This window comes from Heliangelus exortis, chromosome 16 (assembly GCF_036169615.1).
Source record: "Heliangelus exortis chromosome 16, bHelExo1.hap1, whole genome shotgun sequence".
In the NCBI taxonomy this organism is placed as follows: Eukaryota; Metazoa; Chordata; class Aves; order Apodiformes; family Trochilidae; genus Heliangelus; species Heliangelus exortis.
The window spans coordinates 13,907,197-13,931,984 of NC_092437.1; the positions used below are offsets into that span (position 1 = coordinate 13,907,197).

Sequence of the window (24,788 nt, forward strand, 5' to 3'; positions counted from 1 at the left end):
GGAAAGGCTCCACCACCCTGCCAGAGCCACAGAGGTGTCCTAGGCAAACGTGGATGCTTGGAATGGGGAATGGCACCCTGCTGGGGAATGGGACTCCAGGCAAATTAAAACTGGAAGCTGATTAGTAACCTCCCAAGTGAAGGTGGGAGTTTGCTTACCACTCAGAGTCCCGCAAAACAGGGAAGCGAGGAAGAGAGGAAAGGCAGGAGGGGTGGGGGGGGAAAAAAAAGGGAAAGAAAAGAGAAGATCGAAGAGGGGAAAAGACAGGAAAATCCCAACTCACATCCTGGAAGAGATCTAAAGGGGCAGCAACAGCTTTCTGCTCCTCCAAGTAGGACGCCCAAGACCAGCCTTCTTTCTTCTCCTCACTGGCACCTGAGCGCAGCACAAACGCACACACAAGAGGTGCTGCTGAGGGTCTGCTCCAGCCCCTGTCCCTGCCTTGAACAGTGCAGGGGGCAGGCGAGCACAGAGGTCCCACTGACACCACATCCAGCTACCATGCACAGTCCTGCACCCCTGCAAAACTCAGCACTGTCCTACCAGGGCCCCTTCTCCAGCAAACCTGGATGGCTGTCTGAGGGACAGAGATAAGAGGCCACCTCTCACACGTGGGTCCTCACGACCCAAATGTTCTCTCCTGCTGTACAGTGCTCTAGGGAAGCACCTAAGGGACAAGCCATCCTGTGCAAAGCATCAAGACACCTCTGCAACCCGTCCTCCTCCAGCCAGTACATGTGATATGACCACAGCACAGATGGATTTGTGACAGCCAGCAGGATCCATCCAGAGGTCTGGGAATCACTGCCACTTGCAAAGGACTCCCAGCCAGACACATGAGCTCACTTCCTACCACCATTCTAGAAGTACAACCTCTGCTATCCTCACCTCTGAGACAATCACCTGAGCTCCTCTTAGAGCTCTTCTGATGCCCTAGAGATATGTTTGCCCTTATGGTATTCACAGAAAGAAGATAGCACTGTCTCTTCACAGGCAGGGAGGTGATCCTTCATGCCTTTGGACCCCTCTGTGTGCCTGAAGCACACAAGGGACAAGCCAGGTCTTTTGCTCTACATCCACTTTCTCTCCCTGTTTCATGACACCTGAAGGGGCTTCAGGAGTGCTTTGCTTATTCCAGCTCTGAGTAATTCAGAGCTACAGGTCAGCCATAGCAGACAGCCATAGTAGGGTAGGCCAGAAATGCAGGGGCAAACCAGACCAACTGCTTCCTCCCTTGGGCTTAGGGGAGATGGAGATGGAAAAAATAGGAACTTGTGGAAGAGATTAAAGCTCAGCTTCAGTGAGCAAGGTTACTAACTTTGATGCTTCACTAATACTTAAGAGTGATGAACAGCTTTACTGTTCTTTAGGACATAGAAAAAAGTGGCATGCATGTTTGGGAAACCTGGAAGTACAAGCTCTGCACTTCTGGAGAATGGCAAATACACCTAGAGATATGGCATAAATCAACTCTGCTACACTGAAGCATCTGAGTATTTTTTCACTGCTGTATTTCTAAAGTAACAGCAAATAAAATGCTGAAATAAGCTCCAAGTTCTCAGCTTGTATGCAGCAGGGAAGGTTACATGCTCAGGGACCAGACTGTAGAGAAAAGGAATTGGCAAGCAAATCCATTTTAATAATGGTCAATACAGTGTAACATTGGGGATTAATGATACCTGGGCCCTGCTCTGCCCCAACATTTGGGTATGGAGAGCAGTTCTATATGGAGCAGGAAGAGTTTAATTTTAAAATTACTTTTGAGTATGACCTTTCACTATTCAAAACCAAAAGATTTCCCAAAAATGTTTATTTTCAGTATTTTCCCAAGTTTGCCTTCCCCCTCGGCCTGCAAGGAAAAAACCAACCAGGCAAACATTGTATCCCTCAGCTTGTCTCCTTTTCCTCTCTGGCAACAGTCTTGCATTTGAGATCTCCTCTAATATGGTCCAGATCCCTAAATCACCCAGCTTCAGCAGCACAAGACCTACAGGAGCAGCTCCCAAACTTGTCAGCTCCTCATCACACGAGGGAAGTTCTCTGTAAGACTGTCCAAAGGGGGGGTGCAAAGCCAGACATGGCACTGAGTCACATCATTGCTCAGGATTGTGCCTTTCATAGCAAACACAGTATCCATGAGCAAGTGAAAAATTTGGGTTCCCAAGGGGAGGGAACAGAAAGCACTGTACAGTACAGCCTAATGCCTGAAGAAGACACAGCCATATCTGTAAAGGTGCACCCTTCCCATGGAGAGAAAGAGAGGAAAGGAGAGAAATGGAAAGAGATAGAGACAGCAGGATCAAGCAAGCAGAGGAGCTTAAAAGCCTTCAAGACAATGTACCAGCATGTTGAACTGGGTATTTGACCCTGCTGGTGCACCAACATGCTGTCCCAGCACCACAGTGGGACCCCATAGCCATGGCAGGACCCCTCCACCCACCCAGCCCTCCATACCGTGCTGGCTCCCATTCCACGCATCAGCCTCTGGATTGCTGAGAGCCAAATCCCTCATGGAGTTTTTCACCTCTTCCTGCTTTTCTTCCTAGACATGAGAGCAGACAAAAGACAAACCCATCTTGTTGGAGGCGTGCATAGAGGTTTATACTGTGTGTTGTACCCTCACACCAGTGCCAAGAACCACCTTGTGCCTCCACAGTGTCCATGATTTGACTGATGCTTGGCACAGAAACGGGTGGCCAAGAGGATCTGGTGATGGGAGCCCAAGGGGGATTTTGGTGCTGAGTGACAGTAATCACACCCAGAACAAAACTGAGAGTAAGGGTTGGCAAGCAGAGCCTTGTAAGTCGAAGTCCCTCTCCCTTCCCCAGGGTACACATTGTAACACTCTTACTTCCACACTTACCTTGGTATCCCAGACTCAAGAGAGAAGCTGAGAACACTTGATACCTACAGCCCAGTCAGGACATATCTAGCACTGCCCGAGACAAGGTGCTCAGCCAAACAGCTACCCAAGCATCTGGAAGCCCTGATGCTCCATACATTCAAGTTTTGGCATTAGCAGCCAGCAGGTTACCCCTTCAACATACACCCACACTGCATTGAAAAGCCCCAATGAGAACTATGCAGACCTGCAGTGCAGACACTGCCCAGTGCACACACACGTCCTCCCTGCCCTTTTCTTACCGTTTGCTCAGATTCATATTCTTCCTCTGAATGGCTTTGGTAGTCCTTCCTTTTTCGTTTCTTCACTGGCTTGAGGATTTCAGTGGCATTGATGCTGCTGGCAGAGTTTTCCACAATGACAGACCTGCAGGGAGGAAGGGGGAACAGAGCACTGCAGCTTGGCAAATGGCAATAGCTGAGGTACTGGTAAGAGAGTGGCTGCTGGAGAGTAACTGTCACCCTATTTCTTACTCACACATGCTCACACTCCTCTTCTTAGTTCATAAATTGCACCCTCACATGGTTGGGTGTCAAAAACCTGAGCCCAAGGATAGATCAAAAATGATATGGTTTTGTGTCAGGGTCTAAGCTGCATCAGTCACAGAGATGCTGGAAAATGAGTCCCAGGCACCACACGTAAGTAAACAGCAGGGGCTGGAAATGCCCTCATGACCCATGCCTCCCACTGCTGCTCTACCTGGAAGCACCTATTGCAGCAACCCCCCTGCTGCAGCCCTGCCCTGGCAGATGGGTGTGGCAGAGCCACAAATGGGGCAGGAGAAAATGTAGCTCCTTTGCTGTCCCCTGAGACATGTCTTTGTCCTCCATGCTACAGCCAGGGCACTCTGCCTACAGGAAAGGGACAAGTGGGGTCTCTAGGACCTGCTGGTGAGAGATGCACTTGCATCCTTTGCATGTGGACCAGGGGAGGGAGGGTCTGGGCAGATGGATGGACGTGGCTCTGCATGGAGCAGATTCTCCTTTTTTTACCTTTCTTTGAACTGCTGGTGACAGTGTTCACTGCAGAAGCCCCTGCCTTCCCAGGCTCCATCCAACACATGTCTCCGGCCACAGGTATCACAGTAGCACATGTTTTCTGCTGTGGGCAGCTTGGTCTGTTCTGGCACATCTGTGTCAGAGAGAAGAGGAGCAGTGAGGCACAAGGTGCAGCAAAGGAAGGAAAACAGGAAGCAGGAGATATCTGCCTATGCCAGCCCGTGCCTACTGGATGACAGTACCCACCCCAGAAGCCCCATCATGGTGCCCTTACCCTGAGCCACTGTAGGATTGTCCCGGCTGGTGGGTGCCACCTCTGAGTCCCCATCTTTCTCTGTGTGACCCTCCTTTACAGCTTCCACTGGAGGGATCTTATCAGCACTCACCACCTTCAGCGTCCCATACTCACTTATTCGAAACTGTCATTGAGTCAAAAACCAAGGACAAATAGTTAGCAAGGAGGACAGAAATGTAACCCGATAGCTAGAGGGTCCATGTGAGCTCTCTGAGAGAGACATGGTTGGGTCATTAGTGCACCCAGCAGGAGGAGAGCCCTTACAATGACAGTGGTGAGCAGTCATAAAGTCCTGCTGCCAGTCCCCTGAAGCAAGGTGAGCACAGCACAAGGGGCAGGGTTAGGGCTGGAGGATGTGGTGCCCTGAGGCTGAGTAGCAGCTGAGAAACAGAGGAGCATTCTGTGCAAATTATTAACGTCCCAAGGGTACACCTAGAGGCACCCACTATCTGAGCAGTGCAACAACACTATTTCCAGATCAGAAGTCTGGTAAGAGCCAACTCCAGAGCACAGTTTGGAAAGAAAAGATGCCCTGCACTGCACATAGCATCCCTCTGCCTCACAGTGCAGGGCAGACCTGCAGTAGGCCCCTAGGCACCATGTTTGTGCTCTCCCTCCCTCACAAGATGGGAGGGACCCAGGGAGGGAGCACAAGAGGAGCCTCACAGTGCTGGAATTGCCTCGGGATCTTCCAGTTGGGGTGCCAGTGCTGCATGGGGCCACAGTGGTCCCTGCTTGGCACAGGCTGGGGACTGACACAAGGACTTACAAGGACTGACACTTACAAGGACAAGCAAGCATCTGTGGGGAGCAGGGGGGTGGGAATGGCATCAAACACAGTGGCCCAAGGCCAGACTTACCCGCAGGTTACTCCCAGGCAAAGTGGCCACCCCATCTTTCCACTCCAGCACACGGACTGTGCTACAGGTCTGCACCCCACTGATCTGAGGAATGACAGCAGCTGTGATAGGCTCAGTCCCTGCTCCTCTCTCTGGCCTCTCAGTCCCTGTGCCTCTCTGTGGCTCCCGAGGGAATCGCTGAATTTCTAAGGTGCTGGTGGGAAGGTTGATGGTAGTGGCATTTGCTTGAGAAGGGAAGAAAGGAAACAAACAACCAGAGGCATACACAGAACACTTAACTGATACAAACAAGGCTCAAAGGCAGCAAAAAATGACAGAGAACATAGTCTCCCAGCTAAGTGCTCAGTGCTGTGGGCTAAAGCACCCACAAGCAGACAGCATGACCAAACAAGATCTGCAGCCAGCAATGGTTTGTCCTAGAGGGTGGCATCAATCCACATTCAACAGTTCCTACTTCACCCTAACATCAGACTCTTCCAGTGACCAGGATGCCCTGACATAGCAAGAGTATGCTGGCAAGCTCCCAGACTGCATCTTCCCATTTAGTTTTATTTCAAAGGAACACACTGTGCAGCCCAAGGCCTCTCCACAGTGGGAACTGAGGCACCAGGAGTAGGAAAAACTGGAAGAATTGCTTCTGAAGAGCACCTCTGATCTCATCTAACATATATCCATGCTTTGTTCACACAACTCCTGAAAGACACGGTCAGCTGGGCTGAAAATTGTTGTCCTAATTTTCAAGTTGGGTAAGGACAGCCCTGGAAATTACAGGCTTGTCAGTCTCACTTCAGTGCCTGATAAAATTATGGAGTAGTTTTTTTACTAAGAATTACTAAAAAACAGTTGAGAGACAATGCAGCCATTGGTCACAGCCAAAACACAGGTTCATGATAGAAAAGTCCTGCTTAAGTTATTTATTTTCCTTTTATGAAAAGACGACTGACTTGACCATTGAGTTGTGCAAGGGAAGCCAGTAGATGAGGGGATTTTTGACTTTTGAAAAGCTTTTGACAGTGTGTTTCACTGTATCCTTCTGGACAAAATGTCCAGCACACAGCAAGAAAAGTCCATAATACACTGGGAGAACATTTGGTTGATGGGTTGGTTTCACAGATTTAGAGTAAATAGGGTCACACCAAGCTGGGCAGTCACCAGTGAGGTCCTCCAGGGCTCAAATCTTAGGGGTCTTTAATGTTTTCATTAATCACCCGGATGCAGGAGTTGGAAGTACATTTTGCCAATGACACTAAATTAGGAGGAGCTGTGGACTCCTTCAAGAGTAGAGAAGGTTTAGAGAGATCTGGATAGACCAGAGACCTGGGCAATCACCAACTGTATGAAATTTAACAAGAAGTTTTGGATTCTGTACAAATTGGTGGATGAGAGGCTGGAGAGCAGCCCTGTGAAGAGTATCTTGAGGGGCTGATGGCAAGTTGGATATGAATCAAGAGTTTTCCCTGGCAGCCCAAAAAGTTTTCCCTGGCAGTGTCCTGGGCTGCACGGGGCACAGCATTGCCAGCTGTCACTGGAGGGGACTGTCCCACCCCACACACAGCCCCACCTGGAGCACTGTGGACACTTGTGGAGGCCTCAGTTGAAGAAGGACATCAGAGCACTGGAGTGTGTCCAGAGGGGGGTGAACAAGGTGCTGAAAGGTCTAGAGGGCAAGACTTACAAGGAGCAGCTGAGGTCACTTGGCTTGTCCAGCTTGGAGAAGAGAAGGTTGAGGGGGGACCTTATCACAGTCTACAACTTCCTCAGGGGGGGCAGTGGAGGGGAGGTGCTGAGCTCCTGTCTTTGGTGACCATCAACAGGACATGAGGACAGGGAATGAAGCTGCATCAGGGGGAGTTCAGGTTGGACATTAGGAAAAGTTTTTCACTGAGAGGGTGATGAGTCCCTGGAACACACTTCCCAGGGAAGTGGCCATGGCACCAAGCCTGTCAGAGTCCAAGGAGTGTCTGGACAATGCTGTTCAGCTTAGTTTTAGGTGAGGAGCAGGGAGCTGGACTCAATGATTCTTTTGGGTCCCTTCCAACTTGAGATACTCAGTTATATAATGTGCTGATAATGTGCAACCCAGAAGCCCACAAAGGTGTGCAGAGCAGGCACTCAGCACTGTGCTGCACTGTCAACAAGACATCAGGGTTTTGGATTACAACTTAAGAGGTTTCATCCAAGTTTCCTCCAAGTGATGTGAGATAGCCATAGAGATCCTCTAAAATGGCAACAGCAGCACAGCTTTGCCTCCCCCCTCCCTGGGTTTGGAAAAAGCACAAATACACAAGGGGTGTGAGGTCCCAGTGTGAGGGAGCAGGCTGGGGTGGGTACCAGTTAGAGGACAGCTCTGCATACCTGGTATGATGAAGGCAGCAGTTGACAGGTGGTTGCTTTGCACAGTGCTCTCAGTGGTGACCATGTGGACACTGACCTCCCCAGGGGCACTGCCCTTTGTGCTTCTCACAACCTCCATCTCAGCTCTGCTGTCCATTGCCTTGCCTGGGTACAGAGTGAGACACTAGAGGACAACAAGGAGGAAATCAATTTGCATAAAAGTACAAACATAATAAAGGAGTGAGAAAGATACTGTTGAGGACAGACCCTCTCCTGCCACCATCTCCCAGCCAAAACCCCAGTAAGATGTATTAAAGGCCCACAAACCCAAAAGAGAACAGCATGAAGGTCACAGCTGGTTACCAACATGACCCAGTAAAACCCTGTTCAAAGAACCTGCAAATGCTGAGGGTTTTTCCTTATCTGGCACCATGATACAATGGTACAAGAACAGCAGGTCCACCACAAGCTATGGCTTCTCCTGGCTCCCACTGGGGTGTACACCACTCTGATACAGATTGTGACAGAATTGGCAAATCCTACCCTGGAGAAGACCAAGGTCCCTTAAGTTCCTCTTCCAGTTCTCCTGTCGGGCAGTCACCCTTTAATCTTCTAGTGGGCTGTAAGACAGAATTTCACAAGTGATAGATGTTAACCAGTGGGTGGAGGTGGGGAGGAAGACCAAGCCCACTGCATGCAGCTGAGTTTCTCACAGGACTGGTGATGCTCAACCTATGAATTTCAAGAAGTAGGCAGGGTGTGAGGCCCCTGATGTCACTACTGGGTCTTACTGGCCCTGACCAGCCTTCCAAGGGACCCTCTTCCTAGGACTCCTAGGTCCTAGGACTCCATGTAGACCCACCCTCAGCTTGCAGCAATGCTCCTCTCCAGCTGCTGTGGGGCAGCAGTGGAACCTGACCTGCCAGCTGGGATCCTGACTTCATCTCAGCAAGTTCCTGGTGACCTGAGCTCCCAGCTGAGCCAGGCAACAGTGGCCCTGCCATCTGCCTTTCTTGGTGCCCTGTCCTGGGGCAGCAGCTGTCCCAGCAGGGAGGACAGAGCCTGGATGTCCCCAGTCCAGGGCCAGCCTGCAGGCTGGAGGGAAGAACAGCATTGCCTGCTGATGGCCAAGGAGCCTCAGTGAGGAAGGGCTGAAGGAGGGCTCTTGGTGCTGCTCCTGCTCCAGTGAAAAATGCAATGGACACACAGAGCTGAGCAGAATCGTGGGATGTGCTCAGGGAAGGAAGACCCCTCCATGCCCACTGAAAATGATGGTCTGAGTGTCCCAGAGATTGCTGGAGTCTGAGGACATTGGGCTGGGGAAAGATTTTTGGACCTCCCCTGTTTCCTACACCCTTGCTGCAGTGAGGGAGCCAGGGATGCTGTGGGCTACAGAGGGGACCATGCTCATGTCTGAGTTGCCTTTGAGCTTGAAAGAAAGTCATGTGAAAACCAGGATGATCACTTGAGTAAAGCATGGTTAAATAAGAATTTGGCTACAAAGGGCAAGGTCTGGAATTTAAAAACCTGGGACATTAAGACAAAGGTGTCATAGCCTTTAGGTAAGAGGGTAGAGAGTGGGATGGTCTGCTCATGTCAGGAGAAGATCTACCTCTTCCTCTTGCTTGCAGTGCTCTCAGGTATGGATCAGAAATAACCTGTTCAACTGATGGATGATACCAACCTTTAAGGCCCTCCCCGTGCCACGTCAGAAAACCATCAAGTGTCAGAACTGAACCAACTGAGCAACTGGACACCTGACTCTAGCCAAAAGCCAAAATTAACTTGGCAGCCAACCCGTCCTGGTGCTTCCTAACTATATGCTTTCTTAGGCACTTAAATCTTTTATCTTTGATTAATTACTTGGATGAAATGTTTCCAGGACAACTTGTTTTGTGTGAGCTGCTGGCTTTTTAATCTTTTTATTACTATTTCAACAGAACTTGGGTCTAGAAAAACCTAGAAAGAAAAATAACTAAATCCCGTGCCCAAGTTGGGTGATGCTCAAACTCAGCCCTATACAGGCAACAATGTGAACACAAGAGTGAACAATTCTACAGGAAATAACCAGCAGTAATTATCACATGTCAAACATTCTCTAGATCCTTGCAAGGCTGCTCACTGATGCTGTCAAGACTGGTTCTCCTGTGCCTCTGTTCAGGGTGAATTTATTCAGATTATAGACTGTGGCACTACTCCTTAAACTTGCAGAATTTAATAACTGGGAACTAGACCTTAACCTTCAGACAATCCTTCCTTCTGTCACCTCATGGAAAAGGCAGCAAAGGGTATGTCCTCACACCACACCACAGCTGGCAGCCCTGCTCAGAGGGCAGGAGCCTTCCAAGGAGTTTGATAAAGGCAGAGAAGCCCATCCAGCCCACAGCCCAACAACAGACTCTTCACTCCTGTTCTTCTTAACTGCCCCACAGCAGCAATGTCTGCATTTCCCCCAATACCTCTGGCCAGAGCAACCTGTTGTTGGTGGAAACCTTTTCCTAACACCTTACCCCAACTCCTGCCTTTTGAGAACATGTGGAGAACAAACTCTGTGACCAACTCCCCCAACACCACAGGGAAGCAGACTTTGAGGTCGTGGTCACCACAACACTTTATACTTATAGATGTCTCAAGCCATGTTTCTCACCCACAGAGGGAGACAAGCCCAAAATGTATTGCAAGGCCACACGTGAGCAGTATGAACATTGTTGGTGTGAATTTGTCACAGCTGAAACTCAGCAACTCTCAGGGCTCTCCCACCTCTTGTCAAGGGCTTAGACAACAATTTGCCACCAACACTGCACACATCAGCCATAGCACACATCGTTAAACTTTTAACTCAGGATTTCTGAGAGAACCCACACACACAGTCCCAAGCCTTGGAACTGCTCTGGGCCACTGCCTTGCAACACTCTGAGCCTTGTTGGGGAGAGCATGATAAAACACCCGTCCTGCAGAGCTCCATCCCCAACACAGAGGAGTGAGAATCAGGATTGGAGATACTGTTTGCAGCTGACAGATTCCAAACCCTGGCAGAAAACCCCCTGGAAACCTAACCTGCTGTATAATACCTCAGGTCAGAAGCAGCATATGAGGAAATGATGTGAACAAGCAACTCCTGTATAGGAGCACAGTCACAGCTATGATCTGCTTCAGCACCACTGTCACTGCAGGAAAAAGGCACTGGCATCCATCCCTCTGGACAACACTGCTCCCTGAGAGCAGGACCTCCAACCAATGTCAGGGAGAGGATGTCCATGGCTGAGATAATTCTGCTTGCTTCAGTGCATGGAGCCAGAGCTCAGGCAGGTACCACCACCCTGGAGATCACTTAGACTCATAGAATTAGCCGGGTTGGAAGGGACCTCAGAGATCATCTAGTCCAACCCTTGACCCACCGGAGCAGTTGCTAGACCATGGCACTGAGTGCCACATCCAGTCTTTTTTTAAATGTCTCCAGGGACGGAGAAGGGGGTTTCTGCAGGTCCTGCTATGACTCAATAAGGATCACAGGATAATTCAGTCTGGAAGGAACCTCAGGAGGTCTCTAGTCCAGCCCCTTGCTCACAGCAGGGTCAGCTATGGATCAGAGCAGGTTGCTCAGGGCTTTACCCAATCTGGTCTTGAAAACCTCCCAGGATGAAAACCATACTTCCTGCAAATAAACCCAACAATAAGCAAAGCAAACTAACATGTTCCTTTTTTTGGTGACTGCTCCAGATGACCAACTAAAATTTTATTTATTTTCTTTTTTTTTATTTTGTTGGGATCTTAAAAAGCATTTGGCCTACACATGCCTCAGTGAGGTTTGATGACACTCCACCCATCCCAGCAGGACCAGAATTAGGCCAACACTTACCAGCTTTCAAAAATCCCACCATCCAGATTTTAAAACAGCAAGCAATTGTGAAGGTGAAAATTATTTTGGACTTACAATGAGGCCTTGAGTTCTCAGTTTTTCCTTGTATTGAGTGTAACTCCATATGTCCTGCAGAGGGTGTAGGATCAGCCCCCCTGCCCACCAAGCCTGTCATTCAGTCTTTCCTTTAGAAATGTGCCCACTCACTCCTCTCTTCTTCCTTCTGCTGAAAGAATAGCTAAGGCCCTTGGGCTCCCACTGTGCAGCAGGAAAAGCCACCCTAGGAAACCCTCATACATGCTGACCTGTGGTCCCTCCAACCCCACAACATGATGACTGGAAGGTGAAACTTTTCAAGAGAACTTCTACCTGGAAGTGTTTCCTTCCTTGGCCTGCTTTGATCCAGTAGAGCAGTTCCTGCAATCACCTTCTCCATGTATGAGCACATAAATGCATCTGGCTGTGTGCAGTCAGGCCCTGTGAGCCTATTTCAACCAGTTCTGACAGCAAGCTTGGATGTCTCTGTAATAGTGGTAGAGAAACCAAGTATCTGCACAGAGAAAGGGGTCTCTGCATTGATCCTCACCTGGCAGGGGAGGTCATCAGCACAGAGTGCTGGCTGAACTTCCCAAGCCCCAGAGAACAGCCTGGGACAGCTCCTGTGTGCTCACATATTCACACATGCAGGGGAAGCTGGCCACAAAAGACACATCAAGGCACTCAGGCCTCACTGGATCTGCTGCTCACAAAGTTTCTAGCACATCAAGCAAGAAAGGTTGGTGTTGGCACAGCAGCACATAGGGGCTTGAAAAGCAACCATTTCTATAGTTGGTGTACATGAGCCTCCAGCTCTGCCACTCTCACACCTGCCCTCTTGCTAAAGAACAGCAGAGACTTGGTTTGCTTCAAAGGCAAGCAAACACACCTCTTCCCTTCCTATACTATTGCTTTAAACACAGGAGGCAATGCTTCCTCTGGAATAAGGCAGGGGCCAGAAAGTCCTCCTAGGTTCTGCTGCAGCAAGGAGTGAGGTTTGGAATGGACTGTGATTATTTATCAGCAGCTCAAAACAGGACGTGATGTCCCTCTATGAAGTAAACACCTGTTAGTGCTGAACATTTCAAAATAGCTGACAGATCCTGGGAAGATAGGGATTGGAGGAAGAAGGGACACCTTTGGGTTCAAAGAAAGCTAACAAAGTACAGACACTTGGGCTGGGTGCCACCTGCTGTCCCCAGAAGTGTCACTGACACCAGGACTAGCTCTTGGGCCCGTGGATCTGCTCAGACCCACAGGTGGGTGGAATGAGCAGTTATCAGTGATCTCACGTGCCACCCCACAGGGCTCAGGGTGACACCATCCAAGTCCCAGGCTGAGGCCAGAAGGCAGCCTGAAACCTGGGCAGCTCCAACTGCTGCCCCAGTCACAAAGAGGACACCCACATCCCATCTTCCACTCTGCTTCTGTGAGCCTCTGCCTATTACACCTTAACACAGGATATTTTTCCAAAAGTTACAATTACAAGCAGGCAGAAACATCCAAAGGGGGGCATTTCAAAATGCGGAGGTTTCTTTCTTTTTTTTTAGAACTAGTAAAGAAATAAATCCAAAATTTGTCCTAGACCATGAGAAGCCTCCTCCCCATGGCCTGGGCTATTTGTTCTGTGATCTGATGGGGTGAACTAATTCCCTCCAGGCTGCAGGACCCTCACAAAGACTGCAGTGCTGTCATCATCAGGGTCCAGGGCAGCATGTGCCCATGCGGTGTTGGAGAAACACCAGAAGGAACACAGCCAAGTGCCCACTCTGTAAGGACCTTCCAGCTGCTGCGTGTCCCTGAGAGGGTCGTGTGTGACAGCCAGGGAAGAGCAGTCCCGGTCCCTGTCCCTCGCACCACACACACCCTGCGGGACCAGTCAGCCCAGGAGGACCTGCAGCGGCAGGTGAAGGTACAGAACTTGTCCAAAAGAGGTAAGCACCTGTACGTCCTTCTCGTTATATTTTTTTTTTAATAAACCCCCCTTTGTTGGGCGTAGCGGCTCATCTTGAGGGAACACACTTATCTGCACATCAATATTATGGTTCCCAAACCGGCCCAGAGCGGGCCCCACGTCCCCCGCAGAGCTGGCAGCCCCGGGCTCCCTCCGGCCGCCGCAGGCCGCAGGTTCCCCCTGCAGTCGCTGCCCGGTGGGCATCGTCCCCCCGCCGCACCCCCTGTCCGGGACACGGCCCCGCCCGCCCGGGTCGGCTCTCGAGAACGGGCGGCAGCGGCTCAGCGTCCCCCCGCCCCCGGGCCCGCCTGCCTGAGGGGGAACCGGCGTGGGCCGAGCCGGGCTCGGCCCAGCTCGCCCGAGCACGGCCCCGCCTGTGGGGAAGCCAAAAGCGGCGAGCCCGGGCGGGGAGGCGGGCTCCGGGGCCGGGCAGCGCCCCGCCTCGCACCTTACCTCCGCGGCGGGGCCCGGAGGCTGGGACCCAGCCAGGGCGCTGCTCCGAGCCGCAGCGGCGCTGCCCCGACCCGCAGCGGCGCTGCCCGGCCCGGCGGGCGCTGTTCCGAGCCACGTCCCGGCTGGGCGGCCGGCAGGGCCCGGGCCGGGCTGGCGGGGCCGCGCTCGGGGCCGCGGGGGGCGCGGGGCGGGGTGGGCCGGGTGGGAAGGAGCCTGCGCTGGGAGGGGGCGGCCGCGAGCCGCGGGGACTGCGCGCGCCTGAGGAGCGCCGTCGCCATGGCAACCCGCGCGCTCCGCCACGCAGCGGCGGCGGCGACACCGGGCGGGGTGCGGGGTACGGGGGGGGGTGCGGGAGGTACCGTGGCAATGGCCGGAGAGCCCGGGACCGGGACATCGCTCCGCGTCCTGCAGCACCGAGGAGCTCGGAGCTGGCAGTGGTCACCTCCAAGCGAATGTTGAGCTCCGGGGTTCCAGCGTCCCCCTCACCCTGCGCGGCGGCCATGAGGCAGCTGAAACGCGGCTCTCCACTGCTTTTCTCTCGGGGTTCAGATGGGATGGGGGATGTTGCGAACCAGAAGTAGCTTTTCTCTCCGAGTTACTGATAGAGCAGTCGGACTCAGCATCGGCGGGAATCTGAGACCAAAGCAGCTCCCCGGGTGAACAGGCGGGGGCAGCCTCCCCAGCCCCGGAGAACCTTCACAGGGAACCCGAGAGCACCGGGAAGCACGGAGCTGAGGGGTACATCCTAAAGGCTCTGGACAGAGCCAGAGCAGCTTACCTGCCCAACCTTTAGTATTTTACGACCAGGGAAGCGTGCCTGAAGGGCACTTAAACAATGACTGGGCCATTTATTTGCAGAAGGTGGGAGTGGAAGCAACCGAGACAGGGAACACAAGGACCAAAATGCAGGAAAAGCTTCTGAGAGCAGCACTTGGTGCATGTGGGACCAGGCAGGGAGAGGCGGCTGCTTGCTGTCCCAGTGGGCTCTCTCCTGCCATACCCAGCCCGGGGCTAGGAGTGCTCTCACTATGGGGACAGCAGGATTAAGCTCTTTGTTTCTAGCATGAATATCTGACAGGTTTTTATCACCTTGAGTTTCCTACTCCAAAATTATTAATATAATAAAAGGATGATGTTAAAGACTGGTGAAGCAGTTACATCCCCAAAATCAGGAAGTGAGAAACAAGTATTTCCTTTGCTGCTACTCCTCACTTTTCAAAGAACCCTGCAGTGGCACACAGCTTAGTGTAGAAAGGTAGAAAAGTGTAGAAAAGGTTTACCCCTATAAATCCTTTTATGCTGCATTGGGAGGTTCAAATAGATTCAAATCAGGATCAGAGTGAAACTCAGTAACTTGAAAAGCAACCCAGCATTCACATTTTCCCATCAGCTTGCCATTAACAAAAATGTTTAATTCAGAATAAAAAAATCCTGGGAAGCAGCCACCTTAACCCAAAAAGAGGAGGTATCCCTTGCTTCAAGCTCTCTAGCTGGTGTAGTAACAGCTATCTTAGGTTTAGCACCCCTGAAATGATAAATGTCTCAGTCCTTAGTGAAGTGGAGAGAGGGGGCAGCAAAACCACTGCTGTGAACTTCCAGAGGGCAGACTTTGACCTGCTCAGGACATTGGTTTAGAGAGTCCCTTGGGAGACAGTGCTGAAGAACAAAGTGGTCCAGGCAGGCTGGATGGTCTCCAATAAGGAAAGCTTAGAGGTGCAGGAGTGGGGGTCCCCACATGACATAAGAAAAAATGGCAGGGAAGACAACGGCCTGGATGAACAGGAAGCTTCTTCTGGGACTCAGAAAATTTGCCTCCTTCAGAAGAAGAGACAGGCAACTCAAGAAGAATACAGCAATCTCCTTAGGTCATGCAGAGAAAAAAATTATAAAGGCAAAAGCCCAACTAGAACTTAATCTGGCCACTGTCGTAAGAAATAAAAAATGTTTTATAAATACATTAACAGCAAAAAGAGAGCAAATCTCCATCCCTTACTGCATGTGGGGATGGGGCACATTACCACCAAGGATGAGGAAAAGGCTGAGATACTTCATGCCTTTCTGTCTCTAATAGTCAGACCACTTGTCCTTGGGTTATTCAGCCCCCTAACGTGGAAGATAAGGAGGGAGGGCAGCAGACACACACACCCATAATCCAGGAGTTAAGGACCTGCCACAGCACCTGGACACTCACAAGTCCATGGATCCAGATGGGATCCACCTGGAGTATTGAGGGAGCTGGCAGAGGAGCTCCCCAAGCCTCTCTCAATCATCTTCCAACAGTCCTGGTTAACAGGGATGGTCCCAGATGGCTGGAGGCTTACAAGTGACACCCATCTACAAGGAGGATCTGGGGAACTACAGGTCAGTCAGCCTGACCTCAGTACCAGGTAGGATTATACAGTGGTTTAGATGAGTGGTCTGACATGGCAAGTGCAGAACAGGCCAGGTCCACTACTTATTCAGTGCCACAGATGATACCAACTGATGTGATCCATTTCTTCTCATACAGGAGCAAAGCTATGATTAACCAACTGGTTATTGACAGATGCAGCTAAAAGGGTAGAGGTTTATGAGCCACTTCAGAGCAGTTTATTTCAATTTTTTATTGGATTATTAATAAAATAAAACCTGCCCTCTGACATCTACATACATATTTAGCAAAAACAATGACATGTGAAGAAGCCTAGAGTTAAGAGCTCTTTGATACTTTCCACCTAACCACAAAACAAAACATGGAAGCAAAGGGCTGATCACATTTGTAACAGATCCTGTTATGGTACTACAGTACCCCACCTGGAGTACTGAGTCCAGTTCTGGAGTCCCCTACATAAGGACATAAAGCTCCTTGAACTTTATGTTCAAGTTATGAACTTTATGGTGTCCAGAGGAGAGCCACTAAAATGACCAATGAAGCCAGGCTGAGGGATTGGAGTTGTTCAGCGTGGAGGAGGCTCCAAGGTGACCTTAGAGCAACCTTCCAATATCTGAAGGGGCTACAAGAAAGCTGGGGGAGGACTTTTGACATGGGTGTGTAGTGAGAGGACAAGGGAAATGGTTTCAGACTTGAAGAGGGGAGATTTAGGATGGACATTAGGAAAAAATTCTTTCCTGAGGGTTGTGAGATGCTTCCAAAGGAAGTTGTAATGGCCCCACCTCTGGAAGCATTTAGGGTCAGGTTGATGTGGCCTTTAGCAACCTGATCTAGTGGGAGGTTTGGCTGCCTATGCAGGGGGGTTGGATCTATGGGATCTTTAAGGTCACTTCCAATCCTAGCCATTCCATGACTCTGATCCCAAGAACAGATAGTTAAAATTCTTGACCCATTAATGGCTGTCACTTCACAAAGCAATATGCATTAATTTTGCTTCTCACCTATTGAATGCACTATTAATATTAAATAGACATTACAAAGTACACCAGAAACACAACAAAGATTGCCAATTGTGGCACATTCCCTTCACCTTCTGATCAACACTTGAGCTATATGCTAACAAACCATATCCTAGTGCTATAATGTAAATGGCTGTTACAAATGTTCTGACAGCCATTTAAAAACCTCCTTCTTAGTCCCTGTCCTGCACTTTTAAAGCAATGATTTCTGAACACTCAGCACAAAACAGGCCTGTGCATCTGTCTATTAAAGCATGCTATGATCTTTCCCATGGTGGCACAGGGACTTCTGAAGCAGAACAATTTGCATGGACTCAAACAGAAGTGGTACCAGGTTCTGAAAATCATGTATTGGGGGCAAATAAAAGCCTTTCTGAGCCTTGGCATCACAAAGGAAATAAGCATCTCTGCTCTTTTGCCCCCTTTGTTGGCTCTTGGGACAACCAAATCACCTTGCCAGCTACATGCCCACACCAGTCCCCAAACCCAAAGCACTGCCTCATTCCATGCTTCAGGACTGCAGTCAGTCCCCCACCTAGATCAGGAATAATCACACTCTTCCTCACCAGACCAGGTACACCAGGAATTTGTGTTCTCTTCTCCATCAAAGCACTGAGCTAGAAGCCAAAGCATGGAAGAAAACAGCTTTTTTTTGAGCTGTGAAATAGCACACAAACAATGCGCCACCCAGAAACTCAAGAAAGCACACCCAGAAAGCAAGAATTTTAAGGACAGATTTCCCCAGTTAAGGACAGATAACCAGTGTCAGTGCTGTCCAAGGAAAATGGTGCAAGAGCACTGCCTCACCACCTACACTCAGCAGAAACTCTCCTATTGTCTGCCAGGGTTCCAGAGAGACACAACTGAAGAGAGGAGGTGTTTACACCATCTAATGTTAGAGTAGGTATTTTACATCACACGAATCACTGATTTAAGGGCAGAAATTGCGTTTATGTTGAACACCAAACTACAGGCAGGGACACTTTTTTTAAATACAGGAAAAGGCTAGAAGTAAGACTACAAGTACAGGCCCAGATTCCAAGTTTAAATTTTTTTTGTCTTTCCACCACCTCCCTGGGCAACCTGTTCTAATGCTTCACCACTCTTCCAGTGAAGAAATTTTTCACAATATCCAATCTGAACCTACCCTGGTGCAACTTGAACTCATTTCCTCTTGTCTTATCACTAATTCCTAGGGAGAAGAGGCCAATACTCACCTCACTACAGCCTCCTTTCTGCTAGGAGCATCTTTTACTCTTCTGACATTTAAGACCCTTACCCAAACCACACTTTTGTAGTGCCTACAAGTGATCTCAGAAATAATCATGCTTGTGATCACAATACACCCAGACCCACATTCCTACCAAAAATGGTACTGACAGAGCTGTTTGGGTGTTTGGATTTTGCTGGTGGCTTCTTTTTAAAGAGCTGTCACAAGCTTTGTACTTCACTGCACAGGCTTAGCATCTGGCACTACTGAAATCTCACCAGGCTTCCAGAGGAACCAAATCCAGAGGGATGCAAGACATCCCAAGGAATTCCTGCTTCTTGTGCACAGTAAGAAGACATTTCTCTTTTGCAAGGAAGACATGGCATGTGGCTCCAGTTACAGAAATCTTTAGTATTTAAAAGGAGCTACAGGTAGATTGGTTAAATCCAGTCTAGGCCCTTCCTGTAATTAATGAAGAAAGATGACTTGAAGCATAACCATTATCCTAACAACCTCATTCCAGAAAGCTAGGAATATAGTTGGTAAAGGCCCCCATTATGCATTATTAACCAATATTTTTGAGTGCTAACAGCCAGTGTAAGGCCAAGAGATTCTCATGCTGGCAACTGAAAACAAGTTTTAGAAACCAGTTGTTACTCATGTGTCTTAAGTATATGCACAGAATTGTCACCAACCTCTTGAATTACAGGACACACAGGGATGGTGAGAATATGCCTTTTAATCTACTGAGCTCTGACCTCAATCCTTGTGTTTTATTGAAGACACACAAGGCTTAGTCAGAGGTTAGTCTGTAGACCACCCCTCAATACTCACCCATTTACAAACTCCAGTGAAGAGAACGTATTATCTGCAGTGACCAGATCTACAGCAATCTTCCTAGTTATTATGCTAAAATATACCTTAACTAACACAGCTTTGATTTAAAAAAATACCCTACTTATTAGAAATTAACTTCAAGAGTCACCTCATTCCAGGTACAGAGTGCAATACTGTCACACTTTGCAGATACAGAAACTCAGTCATGCAAGAAATACCTGCAAGGCTCCATGATTATTTAATCCTGAGGAAGCTCAGCTTGGAGCTTCAAATACAGCTGCTCTTCCACACCTGGGATGCAAAACAGCATGGAAGTGCCCACTATAAAAGCATCAGTAACCTGGATATTAGGGCAACACAAACTGTAATCATTGCCATTCAGGTTCCCTTAGGAACATGAGCTCATCAGGCACAACTTCCTTTACTTGGATCCCTCTTGTCACAGCACAGCTACTTCAAGGGAAACACACAAAACCTCGAGCTTTCTTGATAGGATCAGTAAATGTCAAAAAAAACCCCCTGAATATTCATTTTCAAGATGTATCTGGATCATAAAGCAATTTGAGGAAAAAGAAGTTGGTATCAAGTCCCAGTTGAACACTCACTTGATGTTCTCCTTCTACCTGATCCAGTTCAGATCCAGAGGTGCTGCTTTCACATCTATTCACAACTGAAGGACAATGTACTGGGACACACAGCACTTGGTGGGCTAACTGGTATTAAATGCACAAGCCCATTTCAAGAGCTCCCAAGTGCCTTACTAGAACAAGTTACTCAAGCAAGAGAGGAAGGTAGGAAAAGTGATTTCCCCAGCATGAGACGCAGAAAAAAGAATCCCACTCCACAGCAATAAACACAAAGAGTTTTGAGTCACCAATTTAATTTTATACAAGTCAAACTACACATTGTATAAAGAGTACAAGGCAGTTCTAATGTTTGCTATTGCATATTACAAAAATCAATTTAGCTATAAAGGGGAATTTTTGGGATGACTCCTATTCCACAATTTAAGTGAATTGGCAACTGTGGTTTAGCAAAGCCTTGGTTAAGACTGGAACTCTAGCTCAAAAAGATTACATTTCCAATAAAGTTCAGACTTACACAAAACAGGATTATAGCTCTCCTCATCTGAAGCATTCTTAACATAAATGAATCCAAAGGGAGGGAAGACAGTTTTTATTTACCTAGTTTTCATATCCAATAGGTATTTAGAGGCTGACAAACCATAAAACATACTAGTGACTTGGACCACATCCAAGAGACACATCAGTGCCTGACAGTGACTGAGTGACACTTGATATTCAAGCAAAAAGAAAAAATAATCAAAGCTTTCATTCTTTCAAGTTCAAAACATAGAATATTTCAGCAATACTGTATGATACAGGTTCCAAAGTACCTTTATTACCTCTAATACAGTCACAGTATGGGGGGGAATGTTCTTTTGGCAAGTAAAGATACAACACAAATGTTCCACCTTACTTATTGCTGGTCTAAAATCTTCCTAGAGTTGTTACTGGTTGATACTGTTTGCAGCCTGCTCCCATAAATTAAACCAGGTAATTACCTGACCTGCCCAGAAATGCAATCCTGCATTCAGTAGCAAGCTGTAACCTATGAAGCTAATGATACCCATAGTTCTAAGACCATGAAAAAAAAAGAAAAAAAAAAAAAAGAAAAAAAAGGAAAAAGTGGTACTTTCAAAAAAAGCCCAGATTTAAGCTTGCTTATATTGTTTAATATAAAAACCACTTTGCACTTAAGCGTAGTTAAGTTATTCCTGCGGAAATGTTATAAAATCAAACTTTTATCTGAATTTCTACAAAAGGGGGACCTTTCCTGCTCTGCACCACCATCCCATCTGGCATTTCAAATTTAGGATACAAATTAAACCTTTATGCCTCATTACTTAGTTCTTATTCTTAGGCCATTCACTCCTGCAAGAGAAAAAAACCAACTTCTGAAATACTAACATAACACTAATGGCCTGACAAGTAGGAAAATGTTCCGTAATAGTGTGCTAGGTAAGAGGAGAGTTCTAGGCTTAATCTCTTGAACTAGATCTTGATCGTGAGCGAGATTTTGAGTGAGATCTGGAGCGTGACCTCGATGCAGCTCTTTTGGATGGTGACTCTGAACGAGCCTTGGCAGATGGCTGCTGCTGTGGAGAGTTTGAACGAGACCTACTCCTTGACCTGGACTTAGACTTAGCATCTCCTTTACCATTTTCTTTGGGAGACCGAGACCTGGATCTGGACCGGGACCGAGACTTCTCAGACTTCTCCTTGGATCTGCTGTGAGACCGTGAACCCCTGTCAGACTTGGGTTTGGATTTGCTCTTTGATCTCGACTTCCTGCTTTTCGATCTGGAACGTGAGCGGTCCTTGCTTCGTGATCTGGATTTAGATCTTTCAAGAAGAGAGAAGAGTTTATTCTCAATAAACTGAGGAGTGCTTACAACAGCTGGAAGTGTCCATCAATCATGAAACACCAGCTCCTCTAACAGAAAATAATGCATCACTTACCTGGAACGGCTTTTGGAGACACTACGGGACCTGCTGCGGCTGCTCCTGCTCCTACGACTTCTGCTTCTAGACCTCCTTCTAGATCGTGACCTACAAGAATTAATTTATCAATTAATTTGTGCCTTACTCTTTGCTTGGTGGGCTCCCCTGTGCTATCTAACAGATGAAGCTGCTAAGGAAGTTCTCAGAAACAAGTGTGGCCATAAAGACATATTAATCCACCTAGACTTGATACTGTCTATTAATTACTGTTTCACATGTGAAAAACTCTCAAACCTGCCTCTGCTACAGTATGTAAAATAATTCCTTCTACATTCTCAGTCATCGCCCTATACCTAAAATATCAAAGGATATAAAAATACCAAAGTGTGACTACCTATCAACGCATATGAGTAGGTAGGGCCTCCTTTACACAATTTTAGCAGCCTTGATGCAGAACATGACGTGTCCCAAATATTACCTTGACCTGCTGCCAGAGTAAGACCGCCTGTGGCTGGACCGTGGCTTGTCTTCAACCAGCCTGATCTTCCTGCCATTTATCTCTGTGCCATCCAGCTTGTCCAGGGCACGCTTCATGTCCGAGTAGGATCGGAACTCAATCACTCCTTCATTTGTACGTTCTTTGTGAGCATCTGCATAGGTTACCTCACCAGCTTGCCTCATGAAATCCTGGAAAGAGCAGATGAAGACTTACATAACCATTCCACATCCTTCTGTTCTGCAAGTACATTAGCTGAAGACAAGTCTGAGCAACTGCAAGAAGCATTACTTGCACACAAACATGCATGCACAAATACTTCTCAATTACTTACACCTGAAACAAAATGAACACTGGTATTAAAGGAAGTTGATGCTTCCAGCTAGTCACAACAAGCTCTAGGACAGAGCCTTAATACATACTTTCAAATCCTGCCAACTGCAGCGACTGGAAAGGTTCTCAACAATCAGTCTGTACTCAGTACGAACAGGGGGTCCATATTTATCTCTTCCAGATTGTCTCCGACTGCTATATCCGCCACCACCCCCACCTTTATTGTACAAAGAGGAGAAGTTAGATTGTGTCCTATCAAAAACAAAACTAAATGTTCTGAAAAAGTTAGTTAAACAGTTATATTTACTGGAGTAGGACTTTATTTCTCTAAGCCTCCAATAAAATTTGCAATTTTGCCATAATCTATATCAATGGCAAATCAAACAGACTAAAATCCTACAAGTCTGTGCTCCTAAGATCTGTTAGAGAGTGACTGCTCCTTATTAGATTCACCTTGCTAAGTTTTATTTTACAGAACATTGTAAAATATAAAACTTAACTGATTACATGCATTTCTACATTTTACAAAAACGTTTACTAGTTACACTAAGTACTTACATCACAGTATGAGGTTTTTGGTGGTGGTTTGGCCACAAAACACGCAAGGTAACAGTCACCTAGTTCAGTTTAACCAGTTTTGTCTAACCCTTGGAATCCTCACCATCACCCTGCGTCTAATGGCAAAAGGCTGCTGTCGTCATGGCTTCCGGTAAGGTCAGCCAAAGGGTCATAGGGCAAGGGTCACACAATGTATGGAAAAGCCATGGCCAATCAGGAAAGGCAGTCATCTTAGCCTCAGTGGACACAGCCTCAGCCCCACTGGTCACTTTCAAATTGAAACATCAAGGACTTGTTAAAAAGTTTGAATTGAACATGCAACAATTTTAAACAACAAACATTTGATTCTTTAAAAAAATAAGACAGATACCCACCCACCCCAAACACCAAGCTCCTAGAGATTACTGAAAGATGAACCATAGTACTTTCCATTACAGTACTAGGCCAGTTATGCTCTACGTAGCTCAACTCAAGAAGATACATAAATTAGCTGTACACAGTAATATTTACAACATCCCCCGCTTAGCATAACAGCTTCCTGCTTGAAAACCTCCCCCACCCTTTCTATATATTCAACTCCAGCAAGTTCTCAGCGGAGTGCTTCTCCCCCATTATGCAATGGTATTTATTCAGTACCATTCGTGATGCAACATCACGGTTTCACCTAAATGCTCCCAAGCACAGCGGGGCCCTGATATTAACAGAGCATTCCGTTTCTATCTAGCAGAAAACCCTTTCTAGGAGGCCACGGTTTTGCGGCCTGAACCGCTTCCCTTTTTTGCCCTAGGCTTCTGCGGGGACATATCTGAATGCAGCGCTCACTGAGCAGAGGGCTCGCTCCCCGCGATGCACCAGGTATCCCCCCGCACCAGGCTGGCAGAACCAGCCCCCCCACCCTCCTCAGCCCCACGGCACTCGCTCCCCTACGCTCTATCCCCCCGGCTCTACCCGAGCCGCCTCCCCTCGCCCCCTGCCCGCAGCCTCCCTGTAACCGCGCCGAAAGACGAGCCCGTACTCACTGCGACTGCTGTAGCTGTACCCGTCCCTGTCCCGGCGGGGGCCGCGGGCGTGCTCCACGATCACCCGCTCCCCGCACAGATCCTTGCCGTTCAGCTCGTAAACGGCATCATCGGCGTCGCGGGAGTCCTCGAACTCCACGAAGCCGTAACTGGGGGTGAGAAGGCCCCATCAGACACCGCCCCGGCCGCCCGCGGCTCCCGGGGCAGGGGCCCGGCCCGGACAATAGATGCGGTCCCGCCGCAGCGCCCCCGCTCCCCCCGCGCTGCCGCCATCTTGAGCGGGCGCCACGCGGCAGCGCGGGCGGGAGCGGCCGAGAACATGGGGGCGGGGGGGGGGTGGGGTAGGAAGGGGGAGAAGGGTGGCGGGCGCGACCCGCCCGGCCGCGGGGACACCGACGGGGCGGCGGAGGGGCGCCCGCCGGGCGGTGCCAGCCCTGAGGCCGTGGGGCGGCGCTCACCCGTTTTTGAGGTCGACCTCGAGCAGGCGGCCATAGCCGCTGAAGAAGCGCTGGATGTCCTTCTCCCGGACGTGGTAGCTCAGGCGGCCGATGTAGACGCGCGGCATTTCCGCGGCAGGAAGGAGGGGAAAGGGAGGAAGGGGGAAGGAGAGGAAGAGAAGAAAGAGAAAGGGAAAGAGAGAGCGCGGCGGCAAGAGAGGCGCAGGAGCGGCGTTGCCCCTTCCGCTCTCAGCACAGCCGCGGCCCGCTCCGCAGTACAATGGCGCCCGCCGCCCGCCGCCGGTTTTATACT

The 24,788-nt window shown here is 48.9% G+C and overlaps 2 protein-coding genes across 9 annotated transcripts in view; both read right to left on the reverse strand.

Annotated features, from left to right (window-relative positions):
* The window catches only part of L3MBTL1 (L3MBTL histone methyl-lysine binding protein 1), a 28,737-nt gene extending 14,953 nt beyond the window's left edge, over window positions 1-13,784 (reverse strand). For 4 of the 8 annotated variants that reach the window (XM_071759582.1, XM_071759585.1, XM_071759586.1 and 1 more), the window contains exons 1-10: window positions 11,618-11,901; window positions 11,002-11,044; window positions 7,933-8,009; window positions 7,411-7,573; window positions 5,056-5,279; window positions 4,175-4,319; window positions 3,895-4,033; window positions 3,145-3,268; window positions 2,455-2,542; window positions 284-375 (exon numbers count right to left, since the gene is read on the reverse strand). In XM_071759582.1, coding sequence (XP_071615683.1) covers window positions 284-375; window positions 2,455-2,542; window positions 3,145-3,268; window positions 3,895-4,033; window positions 4,175-4,319; window positions 5,056-5,279; window positions 7,411-7,546 — 948 coding nt within the window. In that variant the 5' untranslated portion in view covers window positions 7,547-7,573; window positions 7,933-8,009; window positions 11,002-11,044; window positions 11,618-11,901. Of the gene's footprint in view, window positions 1-283; window positions 376-2,454; window positions 2,543-3,144; window positions 3,269-3,894; window positions 4,034-4,174; window positions 4,320-5,055; window positions 5,280-7,410; window positions 7,574-7,932; window positions 8,010-11,001; window positions 11,045-11,617; window positions 11,902-13,691 lie in introns of those variants that run through there. The other 4 variants (XM_071759587.1, XM_071759579.1, XM_071759581.1 and 1 more) reach the window with 3 other exon arrangements.
* A 6,207-nt stretch (window positions 13,785-19,991) lies between these two features.
* On the reverse strand, window positions 19,992-24,780 carry SRSF6 (serine and arginine rich splicing factor 6). Its single transcript, XM_071759449.1, has 6 exons — window positions 24,497-24,780; window positions 24,039-24,187; window positions 22,551-22,678; window positions 22,111-22,319; window positions 21,651-21,740; window positions 19,992-21,533 (listed from the first exon to the last, which is right to left on the reverse strand). Exons 1-6 carry the CDS (start codon window positions 24,601-24,603, stop codon window positions 21,170-21,172), a joined length of 1,047 nt encoding a protein of 348 aa, XP_071615550.1. The 5' UTR covers window positions 24,604-24,780; the 3' UTR covers window positions 19,992-21,169.
* Window positions 24,781-24,788: the final 8 nt, after the last annotated feature.

What these genes read in the sequence shown, in the direction of transcription:
- SRSF6 (XM_071759449.1), bottom strand. Translation starts at nt 24,603, where the DNA reads ATGCCGCGCGTCTACATCGGCCGCCTGAGCTACCACGTCCGGGAGAAG. An exon ending in TACTCTGGCAGCAGGTCAAG is followed by an intron (nt 21,741 to 22,110) that starts GTAATATTTGGG and finishes TAATTCTTGTAG; the next exon opens with GTCACGATCTAGAAGGAGGT. An exon ending in GTCTCCAAAAGCCGTTCCAG is followed by an intron (nt 21,534 to 21,650) that starts GTAAGTGATGCA and finishes TCTTCTTGAAAG; the next exon opens with ATCTAAATCCAGATCACGAA.